General features: G+C 41.4%; 1 protein-coding gene and 1 long non-coding RNA gene across 5 annotated transcripts; one reads left to right on the forward strand and one right to left on the reverse strand.

Annotated features, from left to right (window-relative positions):
- Positions 1–1,753: 1,753 nt before the first annotated feature.
- Positions 1,754–13,880, forward strand: LOC144328985 (uncharacterized). The gene is made up of 4 exons (XR_013394375.1): positions 1,754–1,900; positions 6,140–6,281; positions 7,891–8,121; positions 13,298–13,880. It is a non-coding gene; the product is annotated as an uncharacterized LOC144328985 (long non-coding RNA).
- On the reverse strand, positions 2,639–17,509 carry LOC114605491 (cytochrome P450 2D14-like). 4 transcript variants are annotated; one of them, XM_077934918.1, is made up of 10 exons: positions 17,293–17,509; positions 14,914–15,252; positions 12,336–12,507; positions 11,511–11,663; positions 9,322–9,482; positions 8,076–8,249; positions 7,372–7,513; positions 6,244–6,407; positions 5,026–5,167; positions 2,639–2,997 (listed from the first exon to the last, which is right to left on the reverse strand). In XM_077934918.1, exons 2-10 carry the CDS (start codon positions 15,136–15,138, stop codon positions 2,819–2,821), a joined length of 1,512 nt encoding a protein of 503 aa, XP_077791044.1. In that variant the 5' UTR covers positions 15,139–15,252; positions 17,293–17,509; the 3' UTR covers positions 2,639–2,818. The 4 variants fall into 4 exon arrangements, with proteins under 4 accessions (XP_077791044.1, XP_077791043.1, XP_077791046.1 ...); XM_077934917.1 differs by having other exon boundaries at positions 6,220–6,407; XM_077934920.1 differs by lacking the exon at positions 14,914–15,252 and having other exon boundaries at positions 6,220–6,407.
- Between the last annotated feature and the right edge of the window lie 531 nt (positions 17,510–18,040).

Raw genomic sequence — 18,040 nt, forward strand, 5'->3', positions numbered from 1 at the left:
ACAAGAGATAACAGGATGCCTCTATTTAGAAGAAGCATTCCCTCCTGGGAAAGGGGAGGCCTCTTACTTTGTATAACCCTGCCTCCTGTGGGATGCCATTGGGGACTGAACCTGGGAGATTTCGCATGTAAGGCAGGAGCTCTATTGCTGAGCCACAGCCTGGCAGGATGGAAGGCATCTTCACAAACGGTTCTTGCTGCAACATAGGCACACCTCAGCTATGTTAGGGCCAATAATTTCAATAGGTATACTCTGAGTAACAGTCAGGTGCAGATTCATAATTTTATTAAAACTAAACTTGTTTTTTAAAAATTCATTTCTGTTCAATTTGTTTACTGCCTTTCTACACTGCTATGCACAGGTCAGTTCTACAAGCCAAAGAAATGACAAAATCTACAACTAAGTTCCCACCCTAGACTAAGTCAATCCAATGCAAATATGTTATAATGAAAACTATATATATAATTGTAAAAATGAATGACTTAAGTCAATTATAATATTTCATGGTAAAATCAACCTTCAGAATACCAGCAAAGAAATGCCAAATCACTCCCAACAATTGCAACAATTAATTAATTAATTGCTGCCATTATTGTTTATAATCAATCAAAGTCACAATATGTAAAATATAGAAATATTGGGTACGTTCCTCCTCTTACGTCTGCCACCCCACCTACAATTCCTATACCTGCTTCAATTTACTACAATCATCTAATATTAGCTGGAAAAAACATGTTTATCCAGTTGATGTGTGTCTTTTTTAAGACGGGAGGGGGTGAGATTTTTGCTTTGAAATAGTGACATCTAGGGGAGCAGGATCACAAGGAGCAGGACCACATCCACATCCACACTCACACCATACATTATAAAGCACTTTATAAACAGCCATAGCTTCCTCTAAAGATGTTAAAGCTGTCAAGAGTTGCTAGAAGTCCCCCATTCTCCTCCTAGAGCTACCATTCCCAGAGTTCCCTGTGAAGAGGGATAGATTATTAAACTATTCTGGGAATGCAGGAAAGCCAGAAAGCAAGGAGAATGAACCAGAGAAAGAAAATGGAAGTGAGGGTGGGAGAGGGAAGGCTTTCCTGAATAAATTGCCCCGGGGAGGAGAAGGCATTGCTGCCATGAGCAAGTGGGCAGGAAGCAGGAAAGGGTGTGTGTGTCACCCAGAGGCAAATTTGCCATCCCTCCCATAGAAGGGGCCCAGACTCCAAGTTTTCATTTTAATTTTTTAAAAAGTAAGTCTCTAGGCCTTCTGGAAAGAAAGTTATGAAACAAAATGTGCAGGCACACTTCTAAGCAATATCTCTGAGAAAAGCCAGTCTGGCTGCTCCTGATTTTCAGTGTTTTAAGCTAATGAGTGAAGTTGGAACTGTGATTGATGAATGAGTTGTTTGGACACCAGGATACTGGAATCCCTTAAGTCCAAAAGAGCAGCTGTCTCCTCGACATGATTTTACCAAAACACATTAAGTGCAAATAGATGTTAAAGAATCCTCTCACCCCCTGCTGTGGCAAATACAGAAAGGAAAAACTTTGCAAAGCAACTTAGGCAGGCCTCCTGCTGTTCAGGAGCTAAAGACCAGGCACTCATCCAGATTGTTCTCCTGTGGGAGACACAACTACAAGCCCCTGGTTTAGGAAACGCCAGAGGTGTGGCTGTCCTGATAAGCAAACTCTGCCCTCTGAGTGTTGAGGAAAGTTTGGCAGACCCAGCAGGCAGATACCTCTTTGTTCATGGTGTCATAGACAGCCATCCAATCACCATCACTGGTTTATAGGAACCCAACTCAGCACAACAAGACTTTATTTGGGAGACATTAACAGAATTAGACCATTTTAAGACGACAGATTATATTAGGAGACTTAAATTGCTGCAGTCGTGACTCGAAGGACTGAAGTAAGTATCAGTATATGAACAAATTCTACAACCTCTGCCTGGAAGAAATATTAACTGAATGGGACCTGGTGGACACTTGGCAGGCACTGCATCCAGAAGGCAGGGAATCCTCATAAATCAATGTCACCCATAGACCTAATATTAATACCAAAAGGTGATCTTCATCAGGTGGTGAGTGCAGAAACTGGGTCTATAACAGTCTCTGATCATGCACCAGTCTCCATTAACTTAAACTTTGGTGCACTTCCCCCCAGAACCCAAAACTGGTACTTTGACCTTGGTCTTCTCACTTGCGCAGCGTCCAAAGAATGTTTAGCTAAACCTTTGGACCTTTACTTTAAAGAGAATGACTTGCATATGGAAATAAAACAAAATGAGAATATGAGGGAAGCCCTGGGGAGGGGGGGAATATGGAAAATTGTTATATTGTTAGAGGATGTTTACATGGAAAGACTAATATTTTTTTTTTTTAAAAAAAGAGAATGACTTGCCAGACATAGGTGCCCCAGTACTGTGGGATGCAATTAAGGCTGTTCAAAGGGTTAACTGCATGTGTGAGGTGATCAGAAGGAAGAGAATGTATGAACAAGAGGTTAAAATCTCACTGCAGAAATTAAAAAGCTTGAGGTGATATACTCTGGGAGTGCAAGCCAAATATCTTGTAACACATGCTTGCATTTTCCATGGCTGGGTTTGTTTGCTTTTTGCTCTGACTCCACAACTTTAACAGTTGGTTGATCTTTGATTTTATTTTTTTATATGGTTTTATTGTATGGTGTTATGGTTGTAAACTGCGCTGATATTACTCATTGGTATGTTTATTAATACATAAAATGAATAAATGCTTCATGTTCCTGGCTTCTGTAGCTGCTTTTGAGGTTAATGGTTAAACTGTAAGATACACTAAGCTTAGAAATATTATCTAGGAATGGCACAAATCTGGAAAGGGGATGGACTAACGATTAGGGTAAATACTCTTTCTATCTTGGGCCTGGGACAGTTTTTGGGAAAGCAAAAGGTGAAATGCTGCAGAAGGCTGGTGAAGAAGAGGAAGAGCTCCATTTTGGACAGGGGTTCTCCAGGGCAGGCATGGCGACCTGTAGGAAAAGGAGACATAGTATTTTGTGCATGAGATCAGGAGGAAGGGGTGGATCGGACTGCACCTATAGGCTCCACTCTGGCCTGCATCTTGTGTATTTAAAACCTGGTCAGTATCCACCTCCCCACCTGGTCCCTCATCGGATCTCCGTCCCCCTCTCCCTCCCTCCCTCTTTTCTAGGCTTTTTAGCTATGCTTGACCTTGCTTGCTATGGACAAATTGCTGGTCGCCATATTCAGAGCCGGGCAGGAATTTGTCCATCAGATTAACCTCATCGCAATACCTCTTCCCCCCTCCCTTTACACTGTAACAAAAACTGATGAAATTGCTGCCTCTAGTCTAGCTTTGTTTTACTGTAACTTTGTCAAAGGTCTTGTTATTTTCTCCACACAAAACTGCCTTACCACACTACCCACTACAGATAGCTGACTGGATCAATAAATAGGTACCAGAGGTTAAAGGGCTGTTCATCAGTAGGAACAAAGATCTCCATCTGGTGTCAACAGAGAGAACCAAACTGTGGGAGGCAGCAGTGGGGAGGGGCTGGTTCACTCGCCGCCCTTTGCTCTTGCAGTCCAGGCTACAGGGAGGCGCAAAATTTAGCTTCCTACGCACACTGGTCCTCGCAATTCTTTTAAAATTTAAAGAGTGAGCTGAGCCTACCTAGCTATTATTATCTCAGAGTCTCTGGATTTAATTATTAGTCCCAAGTGGCCAAAAGATTAATATACTAATATTAACCCCTTGATTTGGATCAGTAGCAAATGAGCAACCAGTGCAGGTCTCTGGACAGAGGGGTTATGCGCTGTTAGGGTCTCTCTCCCATCAGGATTCATGCCACAACATTTTGCTTATGAATCAAGCACAAAGGAAGCCCCATACAGAGCGCATTGCAGTAATTCAATCTTAATGGCACTAGAGAGATTAAATATCAAAAGAAGAAGAGACAACAAGAAGTAAAAGCAAAGTTGCATTCTGCCTGTCCCACTCCCTGAAAAGCTCATCTATCAGAGCGACTCCGCCCCATGGCCATGCTCGAATCCAGATTGGAATGGATCTAAACCTGCCCAGTTAGAAGGGGTGTTAGTGTAAATTAAATATTGCTGTTAATTGCATTGATCGTGCTTGGGTCTGTCTCTTGAGTTGTCCTCAACTGATTTATGTTTCGAGTTGGAATGCCAGCTGTGGCGGTCCACCTGAATACAGCTCAAGACTACAAGTTTCTGGCATGACTCCATACCCCCCCTTTCTCACCTGAAAGGGGGGTGTCTGTGTGTGTTGACTGATATACAGCCAGCTGCATCCAGCAGCCATGTGTGAGCCTCTCTCTAGTTTAAGTCTCTTTTACTATTTTGACTACAGCCTCCTAAGACAAGGTTACTATACTTAGTAGGGTATAGTATATGGTGCACTAGCATCTCCTAACTTCATGTATATAGTGTGAATAATAATGGTCTTATGGCTATAAAGCACTTTATTTCTAACGGTGTAGCCAAAGAATTTTCTCCACCATCAACTCTGAAATGGCTGACAACGGTAAAGGACAAAGATCCTGAAGCTCTGCTGTGCCACCCTGCTGGTTACCCAGGTAGAGGTGTGATCTTAAACCATGACCACTATTTTCTTAACCTGAATTGGAATGCCACTACGGCCTACATCCTCTGCAGCCACAGAACTGCTTGTCACTGTAAAACACACTTAAAATGTGCCCAAAGCTGAATTCAACACAGTCACAGACTGCAGTGGTTCTGAAAAATGGCTTATGTATTTCAAATAACCACACACAAATATAAACCACTTGTGAAGTACAATCTGAAATGTCTATGTCTTCTCAATATTTTCTCCTTGGAAGGTAGCCAGGAAATAGGGGAAGTTGGTTGTAAAGTATGATCCTGATAATCTCAAGGAGCTGACTATGGAAACCTGTTACTCTTGCTTTCCCATCAGGCGGGAAAGAGAAAGGAAGATAACAGGACAGCTTGTAATCTTTCCCCTTATACCTCAGCCATTCCTCTCTTGGATTTACCTAGAGAGAAAGGTAGGAAGGCCTCTCGCTTGACAAACTGCCCATTTGCATCCAGGAAGTGCTCTGGGTAGAATTCATGTGGCTTCTCCCACATTGTCTCATCCTTTAGCACAGAGGACAGATGATTAAAGACGGCAGTCTCCTAAAATGGCAGAGAAACCAAGAGATTAGAATCCATTGCTGGTAAGGTAAGCTTGTGGGTGGCTGGAGCACACATCAGCAGCAGGGGGCCAAGTCCAAGGATATTCAGTGCTGAGTCCAGGCCTGCATGGAGGAGAGATAGAGGAGGAAAGAGCTTATCAGGACCAATGTGTGTAATATTTTCAGGAAGTTCTTAAAGACAATTTGCAGAAATGTGGAGAACTGAATGTAAGATTTGAAAAATTAGACATTACAGGAAAGACAGATTGAGAGATTCTTCCATTCCCATTACGAAGTCACCCCTCTGATTCAAGGCAATTGTGGAAGAAGGTATGTCATTTAAATCTGCAAGTAATGTGTCCTATGAAGTACCTGTCTGAAATGTGCTTATTTACATTTATTTACTTATTGCCTCTACATCCCATCTTCATGGCAGCATGCATACCGGTAGTTCCTCCTCCATTTCATCCTCATAACAGGGCTACTGAGGTATGTTAGGCTGAGAAAAGGTGATTGGCTCAGCATCACCCAGTGGCCTTCATGGGCCTGAGTAGGGTGCTGGATTCCCTACTCATCTGTGAAAAAACAGAAAGTTCCTTTTGCTACGGTTCCTGGTATTTCCAGTACTACTCTTAAAAGGGTTTTATACTAGACATTTAGGCCTACCAAGTTCTCTCTCCTTGCAATTCTTGACTATGTGACCGTGTTGTGTGATCCTTCCAGGCTGCATTTTACACTAATGGCTGCTGGCAGCATAGAAATTTAACACAAGCTGTTTCTCCGGCATAACATTTGGGGTTGGTTTGCAGTGCTGGTTTACGGTAACAGAAGAGGCAACACATTGTGCCTGCTGTGTGGTCATAATTGCTCCCTATTTAAAGCATGCACTAGCCAGCTTTGAGTTAGTCTGTCTCTTGTTCAATTGATGTGTAAGTAGTTAGTATGAATTCCTGCAACTTTTTTTACTTTGCAGCCATGAGTTCCAGTTCAATCGACTTTTGCTACTGTTAGCATAAAGATCTCTCACGTGTGACCACCCTGGTTCTGATTTACCTTAGGAATGACAAACTTGCCAACCTCAGTATCTCTGTGGACCATATATGGCGTTGCAACAGGTAAAACATCAGCACATCGTTGAATTTCATGTATCACAGCGCAAGTATAAGGCAGCTTCAACTGATCTTCCATCACAGGTGATCGTACCCTGCCAATCTCTTCATCAATTTCTTCTTGGACCCTTTCTGGAAATATTCATTTAGAAGTATTATTGCATTGCATATGTGTCTTAATCCTTCCAATTCTCCAAGCATGTTATGGTAGCATGTTGTTGTTTGCATAGAAAGTTTCAGCAGCCCTGGACACTCTGCGAGCTTTAAGGCTGAGCACAGATTTGAATCTGGGGCTCCAAGTAGGGGTCTGCTGAATATCCTCCACATAACCCAAATAGTGATTCAATCTTTGGTGGGTGGTGGTTTAGTTTATCATTTGTTTATATAATCTATGCAGTTCGTCTCCATTGTAGACATGTACATTTCCCACATCGTCTCAGCTGTTTCAAATTCTTTTATCTTCATTAATCTGCACTGTAACTAATAGCTCAGTTGATAGAGCATAGATCTGAGGCCCACATTGGGCAAAAGATTCCTGCATTATAGGGGGTTGAATCAGATGAGCCTCAGAGTACCTTCCATCTCGACAATTCTATGAAGTAACATCAGACTTAGGTGTTCAAATGCCTATTCGTTTGAAGGCAGACATACTTAAGGGGCACTCAGATATTCAGAAGTGGATATATTTGTGAATAAATAAAAAACCACCTTTTTGAAAAATACCCAGATGAGAGCCTATGAGCATCAACATTTAAGGACACAGATTAAAAAAATTCTCCAGAGTTAGTGCAGAGTTGTTACAAAGTTATACATAGTTAGGGCAAAGAAACAGCTTCCAAAATACAAATAAAGTTTTATTAGGCAAAGCAGCTTTGTTTTCCAAGTGCTTGGTTCCAACTGCCTTGTTTCTGTTTTGAGCCATTTCATAATTGTAATTTATTTATTGAATTGTTATCCTGGCCTTCCTCCTGATGTGGAAGTTTTGAATCCAAATCAGATCTAAAGCAATTGCACAGCTAACTTGCCCATGAGTAAGCCTTTCAATTGGAAAACCCCATGAGGGATCAGTCTATCTTCCCCAATACTGAATACTTACTCTGAACCTCAGGATGATTGACCATGTTCAACAGTCCCCAGAGTACGGTGGAAGAACTTGTTTCAGTGCCAGCCATAAACAGGTCAACAAGGATATTAATAAGGTTTTGCTCATTAAAACTGCTATCTGGTTTCCCTTTAGCCTGAAGGAAATGGAACAAGTTAGTAACTCACATGGAAATAGCACAATATCATGTCATATTTGTTAGAGAATAGTGTGTACTAATGATCTTTCCCCTTGCTATCAATAGTATATATCTGACCAAAGCAAAGTGAATAATAAAGGAAAAGCTGCTCAGTTTCTTGAGAAATACTGCATTTCATAAAGCACATGGGTGTTGAAAAAAATGGCAGCCTCATCCCACAGTAACATCTAATACAGCCTAGTTCTTTCTTTGGCATAATTGCACTGAGCAATAAACTCACCAGAGCATAGGTTGTCATTGTCTGGGCATATGAAACAACTGCTTAATAACTGCTTGTTTGTTTATTTAATTTGTCTCCCATCTTTTTCTCCAAGGTACTTCAGGAGGTGAACTCAAATGCACAAGCTGATGTCAGGGTAAAGAGTTAGAGGTGTTTACCCACCAGGTCTTGTAATTTTACTGGCATGGTTTAGATGGCAGAAATTCTAAATAAATCAATCCTAATGAAGAAGCTACAAAAGAAGTCCCAGTGGTTCTGTGTCTATAAATGTCTTCCTACCTTATCTATCTCCTCCAGAAATGCATCAATCAAATCTCTTGGGAAGGTAGGATCTCTGGTTTTCTTATGTTCACTCACAATCTCTTTTAGAATTATACTAATATCTCCATAGCGTTTCTGCAGTTTACGATGAGGTCCAGGAAAATAGGACAACCAGGATCCTGCAGCAATAAGCTGGCAGGGCAGAAATCAGAGAAAGAAGAGATATCACAACCTTTTCAGATACAAAAGACATTTAATAAATATTTCACTAGAAGTGAAAGTGCATTCTGATAGGTAGTTCCTAACCAGTCAGTTCTTCATACTGACGGGGAGATTATTCCTTGCCAGCTTCACTCCCATTCCCTCCCTCACATCCACCCTGTGGTACAGAGTTCCAGAGACTGAGCATATCCATTGATAATTAACTTTTCTTAGCCATAATCTGTGGGGATGTTAGGAGATACAAGGGTCTCTGAATAGGCTGGTAGGCTCTCATTAGTGGGAGAAGCCAGCTCCTTCAGATATCCTAGTCCTAAAACATAAAGAGCTTTCAATGTCATTACCAGTTATCCGCCAACTTTTAAAGCATATATTATATATCTTTTTAATACCACTTAGAGGTTTTATGAAATAAAATAAAGGGTGGCCTTCTGTTAAGGTTTACTCAGAGTAAACCTACTGAATTCAATAGACCAGTTTTACTCATGTTCTTTAAGTGAGTCAATTCTGAGTAAAACATAGCTGAATTTTGCACCAAACCCATATTTCTTCATCACACGAAAATGGTAATGCACTTCATCCTATCAAAAGCTTTTCCAACATCTGTCCAAATACTAGTGGATGCTAATTCCTACCATTTACTGTAATCTGATACCATTATTTTGTTCATTATCATTTTGCACCCCTGCTTTAATTAATGCTTGTTAGTAGCATGTTGACAATTATCTTTTTTAATGAATGGAATTGTCCTAATTTTCTTTCTGAAGTTATTTGTAATAGGTTTTCCTGCCTCTAATAATTTTTCATAAATCACTTTTAACTTTTGTTTGCCTATGTTCGTGTTTTAATCTTGCTGTCTTGGTTTTTAGCTTGTGTTCCTCTTCTTTTTTCTTTAAGAATACCAGGTTTTAAAGATATGCTGAAGTGATTGATTCAGATAAGCACCTTAGTGGGGATGCTCCATAACTCGGATGTGGTAGTCACACAAAACACACACTTCAAATGGCTGTTTCCTTTTAATGCCCAGACAAACTCATGAAGGTACCTGGGGCAAATTTCTGATTGTTTCTTTCATGAATTCCTCAGTCACATGCATTAGCTTCAGGAATGTATTGTCACTGTATTCAAAGCGGTCACCAAATGCTAGAGTGCAGAAGATATTACTAACAGCCCTGTAGATGAGGATTTGTGGGTCAAAAGGAGAACCTGGATGAGATGTAAGAACAAGGAGCAGATCAGAAGTATGTTGTCATATATTGCCCATTCTTCATTAAACAGCCATTGTTGGGGTTGGCCTTCCATAACTTGCTATCTCCGGGTATTTTTGGCTTCAATTCCCATTAGCCATAGCCAGGATATGGGAATGTTGAAAGCTGTACTCCACCACCTATAAACTATTCACCCTTTCAATAAATGGGACTGTAAATTCCTGAGATCCTTTGCTACATAACATGGATGTTGTTGTTGGCATTGTCTGTCTCGTGTGTGCCTCCAGGGGTGAAGTCAAACCACTGTGTTAATCGCACTGAAGCTACCTCCCTGGAGCAGAATCCGGAGCAGTTTGCATGGAGATCCTGGGCTGCCCAGACGACAAAACTCACCTCTCGGCGTCACTGATGTGAAGGAAAGCAGAGCAATACATTTGGCACCAGCCGGGCTGCAGTAGTTACCAGAAGGAGGCGTACAAAGCACCATCCAGCCATCTTAGCGGCTCCACAGGAAAAAGCAAGGGAATGAGACAGGAATCCAATATCTCTATTAAGAGACAGACTTGAAAGAGAAGTTGCTGAATTACAACCTATCATTAAACTGAAAACTATGGCGAGGCCTGGTCTTAATAGAGATATTGGATTCCTGTCTCATTACATATGCTAATCATCTGCATACTATCCCTTGCTTTTTCCTGTAGGACTAATTGCAGTCGTTAACAGTTGTCCAAAGGTGTACCATACCCATTGAGTCAATCATCCATCTCCTACTACCCTCCTGAGAAAAACCCCACCCCACCATCCCACTATATGTAAGGGTCTGGTGACTTCTGCTTCAGTGTATCAGAAGAAGTGTGCATGCACATGAAAGCTTATACCAAGAACAATTTAGTTGGTCTCTAAGGTGCTACAGGACATCACACACACACACACACACACACACACACACACACACCCCTTCTTGACTGTTGGACCCACTATTGGTCTCATCCATTCAGTCTGCCAGAGCCTGTCTTTGCATGCAATGAAAGCCCCTAACTTACCAAGAGTGAAAGACCCATTGGCTACCCTCACCTTGCTTAGCCACCCATTTGAAGCCATTCCTGGGCTGCGGCCGCTATCGCATGCTGACAGCTTCTAGGAGCCACACACGGCAGCTGAGTTTTCCCCAGCAGAGGCACTACTCCTCTTAAAGTTGAATAATAGAAGTAGGACATTGCGGGGGGACTGGGACAGAGGGGCTGACTGGCTAAAATGAGCAACTTCATATCTCTCAACCACCAACCTCTCCCACATTCTTCCAGTCCTTTCTCATGACAGCAAGATCTGAGGAGGACCTGAAAGGGAACTATCTGTGCTGCTGCCAGTACTGCTACATGGAAAAAAAATTGAGGTCCCTCAGATTCTGGACTCCAGAACACCTGGTTATAGTGCTTACATTATTTTGCATACTGGATGAGCTAAAGGGTTACAGAGATGTCCTGAAATGTCCACACTTCATGCTTGGAGCACCAATTCCTTTGCTACCACACAAGTAATTTAGGTTTGCATTCAGTGCATCTCCAAAGAGGATTCTAGTCCATGAAAGCTTATGCCATAATAATTTTTGCATTCTTTATAGTGCCACAAGATTATTAGTAATCATTTTACATGCTTCAAAAATTAAATACAGTGGAACCTCGGGTTACGTACCATCCTCCTTACAAACACTTTGGGTAATGAGCGCTGCTAACCCAGAAGTAGGTGTTCTGGGTAGCGAACTTTGCCCCGGGATGCGAGCGGAAGTTGCATGCTGGCAGTGCTGCGGCAGCAGGAGGCCCCATTAGCAAAAGTGCGCCTCAGGTTAAGAACAGTTTCGGGTTAAGAATGGACCTCCGGAACAAATTAAGTTCGTAAACGGAGGTACCACTGTATGAGAAGCTTTGGTGATGGGAGTTAGTTTCTGTATAAAGTATAGAGTGCTCCTCATGCTTTGCATCAAGTGAGATCCCATAGCAGGGAAAAAGTCCCCAGGAATGAGATGTACCTTCTTTGGATTTGAACTCAGAACACAAATATCCAGCTTCTTCAGACACTCTTTTTTCAAGCGTTTTCTTCCCCATCCCAAAATTCTTGAGGGTGGAGACAATGAATCGCCTCTGCTCCCTCCAGCCATTGTCACATGTTGCAAAGCCTATTCCTGGAGGATGTAAAATATAAAATAATATAAAATAATATAAAATTAAAATAAAATATATAAAATATATAAAATATATAAAATATATAAAATATATAAAATATATAAAATATAAAAATATATAAAAATATATAAAAATATATAAAAATATATAAAAATATATAAAATATAATGACATGACAAGTTGTCCAAGGAAACATTCCAAAGTTAATTCTTTGCTTTGCTTAATTTGTTGTTGTTTTTACAAGTGTAGAATGGTAGAGTCCCCATTAAACTGCTGGCCCATTTTTCTGGCCTTCGGACTCCATTGACAACTGCAGAGACTAAACAATGTCTGTTAACTTTCCACTGGGCTGCCTTCCATCTTATGCTGACACACAACCAGCAGACGATAGCTGTCCTGTGGAACAGTATGGCTGACTTTGCAAATAAACCCACAAACACTTCTAGTCTACCTTCCTGTCCCTACTTAGTCGTTTACAGGCAAGTTTAAGAAGAAGAAGTTTCTCAAAAAGCTCCTGCCACGTCACATGAATATGCATCTTCTCCCAGGCAACAGAGTCACTTACCACCTGAGGTACCATCCTGGGCCACTTGCAGGCCTGCTCACTTCCTGCCTGTTTCTCCAACTCTACTGCTTCTTATCCAGCCCATCAGGGTATCAGCTATACTCACCTCCACAATTCTTTCCACGGTTTAGTAGACTGAACAATGGAACTTCTGGTCGGTCAACAAAGTTCTCAGGGTTTTGTCCCAGGGCCTCCTTTATCGTCTTGAACCCACTCAGGATGACCATATTTCGCCATCCAAACTGCAGAGAGATGACTGGTCCAAACTTTTTTTCCAGCTTTGATCAATAGGAAGGAAAGGGAGAAAATTATCCAGGGGGAAAGGACAGTAAAAGTAGGGAGGGTATAATGTTGCAGCACAATATATATGGGAAATTCCAGAAAGCACAGACATATTTTAGGCTTGAGGTGTTTAATAAAAAATGTTTAACCATTTCCCCAGAATATATATACAGAAAGGCTAGTTTTCTCAGGGTAGAGAGGAGCACTCAAGCAAAAATGAACATTTCAATGAAAATTAGAGATACCAAACTACAAAACCATTTAGCCCTAGCTGAGGTATATTCCACACTTTGGACAAACAAAATGGCTCCAGCACTTCCCAATTATTTGTCAAACCTGGTCACCCCCAAGTTTAGAAAGGCATTTACGCAAGCCAAATTCAATGTCTTGCCATCCGCACTATTGGAAGGCAGATACAAAAGGATTCCCCATGGCGAGAGGTTCTGCCCATGTAAGAGCGGTCACGTTGAAACTGGGCCATGTTCTTTTCCACTGCAGACTTTATTGTGCAATAGCCATAAGTCAACAAAAGCAAAAGATTATACAGCTCCACAAACAGTCATATATTGACACAGCTCACAGTCAAATTCTTTTATTTATTTTTTTAAAAAAACTTGTAATGGAGTTTATATTTCCTCGGATACATATTTTAAATTTATTTAATTAGTATATGGATTGTTAAATTCCACTTGGATTGTTTTAATGTTTATGTAAAAATGATGCTGAAATTTTGGTTTTACTATGCTGGCTGTTTGGCCATAATAATAAACATTCACTTCTCCACAGAGGAAGAGATGGTGTGGGAAGGGATCAGGGCCTCCACAAACTCTGATGAGAGATCAGCCCTATCAGGTTATTCTACCCATGAACTTTCACCTGACAACAGCAGAGGGAAGAGACTAGACCCTCCTCTCCTGAATCTTATTCTGTTCCAGGTGGGGCTTGCGTCTGCCAGGCAGACTCTGTGGGCAGCTCACCGTGCCACCCCCTGGGCGGATTGCCGTGCCGACCCCGTGCGCGGATGACTGTGGTGCCCCCATGCTGCTTCAGGTGCCGGAGTAGCTAGCTAAGCCCCTGGTGCTAGCAAAGCCCTTCGCTTCCACCTCTGCCCTCTTTGCATTGCTCTGGGCAGGGAGGAGGTGGAGTGCCTCACTTGGTAGCTTGGAGGCGGCAGGGGTGGGCAGGGGTGGTCAGACACTGGGGTTGCTGTTGTGCACGCTACAGACTCCTTCCTTTTGGTTGAGGAGGAGTGAAAATGCATAATGTAAACAAAGAAACCCTTGGGGACTTTTAAAAATGGTTCATAAAAAGACCAATGTAACAATGCAATGCCAAATTTAAATGAAAAGCTTTCCTTATTACCGTAATCCTAATTTAAAAAAAAAAATATTGCCAATCTTTCAATGTTGGTACTTCTTCTGATTTCCAATTTTTTGCAATCAATAACCTTGTGACAGCTGTTGCATATAAAAAGATTCTCTTCATGTCGTTTGGGATGTCATTTGTTATAATTCCTAAAAGGAATGTTTCTGTCTTCTTACCAATTGTTGTTTTAAACATTTTTTTTTCAGTTCCTCATGTATATTTCCCCAATTTATTAAAATTTTATCACATCCCCACCATACATGGTATAAGGATCTCTCTGATACCTTACATCTCCAACACAGATTCGAAGTTAGTTTATAAATTTTAGCCAGTTTTACAGGGATTAAGTACCACCTGTAAAACATCTTCATAATATTTTCTTTGATAGTAATGCATGCGGTGAAACTAATATCTGATTTCCAAAGTTTTCCCAATGATCTAATGAAATCGCGTATCTAAAATCCTGTCCCACTTGATCATTACTTCTTTAATTTGTTCATTTTTGAGTTCCCATTCAAGTAATAAATTATACATTTTTGATAGATATTTTTTGGGATTGTTCAAAAGTTCTATCTGGAATCTGGATTCTTCTTTTTGGAAACCTATTTTATTGTCAGAGTTAAATTTGTCATATAATTGATGATATTGTAGCCAGGTGGTACAAAACTGTTTAAGTTCTTCATATGGTTTCAATTGTAATTGGCCTTGCTCTTCCCTTGAAATGCTGTTTGTATGTTACCCCTAGTTTTTCCATATTTTTCTTTTTTATTGAAATCATTTCAAGTGGAGCTGCCCACCAGGGGGTCGTTGGTTTGCCAATCTGCATCAATTTAATGAGAACAAAAACTGTAGCTGAATATTGTGCAATATTATGGAAGGGGTCGGCATTCTAGTACAGCCACTACCTGCCCTGTAGCCTTAGGCTGAAGAACAGGTAATAACTAGCTGGCTAACTAATTAAATAATACTAAGAGCTTGGCTAATGCAATCATTCAGTAACATGCAGTGTCCTCAGAGATGGTGCAGCCAGTACTTACATCTTGAACAGTTTTATGTGGGTTCTTTACATCTAGCAGTAGCAAGTTCCCAATGAAAGGCAGAGGGGTGGGTCCTGGTGGCCAGCGGCTGCTTCTCTTCCTCCGCTTGACGTAATCAAGCAGCAGAGCAAGTAGTACGAGAGACAAGGCCAGAGCTGGGAGGTTGTTGTGGCAGCAGGAGAGTTGGCTCCCCAGCCAAGAGATGGAAGCTGCGATCCCAGCCATTCCCTCCGCTTTCTCTCTCCCCAACTCTTGCTCTGCAGACTGGCGGTGTTCTTGCCTCTGCTGGTTTCTCTAATTCTCGTTTGTTCTCTTTTATTTATTCTCTGCTTTGAATCACTGTAGGAACATGATGTGCCACTATTAATAGGGTTATCTTAAAAGGTATACAAGGGCTTTAATACTGTAAATGAGCAATTGCACAAGGACTGAAAGTCGAGTGTACAAGTGAAAAGTTCAGCTAATTGAATTGAACCTTCGTAGATCAGATAAGGAAGGCCTTCACATGATAGGAATTGAATTTAGGTAAGTTCTCTTTTATTCTCTGCTTCGAATAACTGTAGGAGAAGGGGATCACAGAGGACGAGATGTTGGACAGTGTTCTCGAAGCTACAACCATGAGTTTGACCAAACTGCGGGAGGCAGTGGAAGACAGGAGTGCCTGGCGTGCTCTGGTCCAGGGGGTCACGAAGAGTCGGACACGACTAAAGGACTAAACAACAACAACAATAAAAATGATGGTATCTTACACCATCTAAACTTGCCAATCTTTGTTGGAAGTGTTCTGAGGCCGAAGACTCTCTGATCCACATGTGGTGGCAATGTAAACACTCCAAAAAGCATTGGGACACAGTATATGAGGATTTTTTTTTAAATGTTCAAATTTACATTCTCTAAGAAACCCAAAGCCTTTCTACGGACCATAGTAGGAGAGGAAATGCCTAAGAAGGCTCAGAATCTGTTTTATATGCAACAGCAGCTGCAAGAATTGTATATGCAAGGACTTGGAAGAAGGAAAGCATACCAACAAAAGAACAGCGGCTACTCAAACTCATAGAGTTCGTGGAAGGATCTTCTTGAAAGGAAAATCCCTCATTGAAGCAATGGCTATAAAGAAAATAAATACGAGGAATAATTGGAGTATATATAAAGAGCTTATAGAATTTGACGAAGGAAAAGTGGTACTCAGGAAAAGAGAAGATCTGCAGGAATGGATTATGGGCTGGTTTCAACACCATTAGCTACACAAGAGGTTCAAAGAAGATAAACTGAAAGGATTATTAGAAGAAGGGTCGGAATTCAAAAAAGCCCTACTGGGAAGCAAAGAGAAACTAATATCAAAATGTATAAAATTATCCTAGAGTGGGAAACAAAGGATGAATTGATGAAAGCAATGACACACTGGGCAATCAACATAGGTCATAATATTGAGATGACCCTGTGGGAAAGGAAAACAACCATGAACTTATTGGTGTGTTATACCCTAAAGGAAAATTTATTTAGTTAGGAAACATTATTTATTTAGGATGCTATATAGATGGTATCTAACCCTCAGCAAACTCTGTACAAAAAAGGATCAAATCTTTGCTGAAAGTGCCAAGAGATAGAAAACATCTTTTCTCATGTGTGATGGTAAAAGGTAAGGGTAAAGGTAAAGGACCCCTGGACAGTTAAGTCCAGTCAAAGGTGACTATGGGGTGCAGCGCTAATTTTGCTTTCAGGCTGAGGGAGCCGGCGTTTGTCCACAGACAGCTTTCCGGGTCATGTGGCCAGTATGACTAAGCCGCTTCTGGCACAACAGAACACTGTGACGGAAACCAGAGCGCACGGAAATGCCGTTTGCCTTCCCGTCGCAGTGGTACCTATTAATCTACTTGCACTGGTGTGCTTTTGAACTGCTAGTTTGGTAGAAACTGGGATGGAGCAACAGGAGCTCACCACTGTCAAGCGGATTCGAACTGCCGACCTTCTGATCGGCAAGCCCAAGAGGCTCAGTGGTTTAGACTACAATGCCACCTAGTCCCTTATGTGGTGGAAGTGTAAGTTGGCAAAACAACAGCAGCAGCAGCAGCAACAACAACAACAGCAACAACAACAACAACAACAACGAAAACACACCCTACTGGGAAACGGTTTATGAAGAACTAAAAAAAGATGCTCAAAATAACTTTCCCCAAAAGACCAGAAGCCTTCTTACTAGGAATAACGAACGGTGATATTCCTAAGAAGGTACTCAATCTCTTCCTTTATGCCACTACAGCTGCAAGGATACTATATGCACAAAAGAGGAAAGAACAAACAATCCCATCAACAGAGGAATGGCAAAATTGACAGAGTACTTAGAATTAGCCAGCAAGACAAGAAAAATTAGAGACCTACTTTTGAACGTGTGTGTTTTCTCCTTGCTTTGAAGGCAAAGTGAGGGAACGGGGAAATGCTCTCGCAGTGCAGAAAAGCTGTTTTGCTGTCTTGGGAAGTCTGGAGGAGGAGACAAAGTTGGGCGTGGAGTTGGAAGCAGAGTTTGGGAATTAGAAGATATGTCTGCACAGAAGCTAATCCCACAGAATTGCTGCGTTAAAGAAATGACAGAGCAGCTGAAGTGGGAGGGGGGCGGGGATTGTGTATAGCAGTGCTTACATTGCTTACAGTGCTAACCTAACTGTGCCTCCTCTGAAGTAAATCCACTGAGTTCAATGGGATTTATTCCCAGCAATTTAAGGGTTCTGTGGCCATAAAGAAAACAGCTCTTGCCCTGAAGTAAATCGCACTGTTCAGTCGAGATTGCTCCTGAATGAGCATAGAATTGCACCCTTAAATAAATAATCTGATTGCCGTCCTTTAATGACTAGAAATTTTATCAATAAGTATTACAGTATCTATAATAAATGTGTTAAGTCTCATGTTAATGTGTCATGGGACTCTGGTTGTTTTCTGCTATAGTGTAACACTGCTCCCTTTCAGGATAATACAGTGGTACCTCAGGTTACATACGCTTCAGGTTACATACTTAACCCGAGGTACCACTGTACTTAATTCGTTCCAGAGGTCCATTCTTAACCTGAAACTGTTCTTAACCTGAAGCACCACTTTAGCTAAAGGGGCATCCCGCTGCTGCTGCGCCGCCGGA

This window comes from Podarcis muralis, chromosome 10, assembly GCF_964188315.1.
Source record: "Podarcis muralis chromosome 10, rPodMur119.hap1.1, whole genome shotgun sequence".
Classification (NCBI taxonomy): Eukaryota; Metazoa; Chordata; class Lepidosauria; order Squamata; family Lacertidae; genus Podarcis; species Podarcis muralis.

What these genes read in the sequence shown, in the direction of transcription:
- LOC114605491 (XM_077934917.1), bottom strand. Translation starts at nt 15,138, where the DNA reads ATGGCTGGGATCGCAGCTTCCATCTCTTGGCTGGGGAGCCAACTCTCC. An exon ending in CACATAAAACTGTTCAAGAT is followed by an intron (nt 12,508 to 14,913) that starts GTAAGTACTGGC and finishes TATTGATCAAAG; the next exon opens with CTGGAAAAAAAGTTTGGACC. An exon ending in CTTCCTACCTTTCTCTCTAG is followed by an intron (nt 2,998 to 5,025) that starts GTAAATCCAAGA and finishes CTTTTCCTACAG; the next exon opens with GTCGCCATGCCTGCCCTGGA.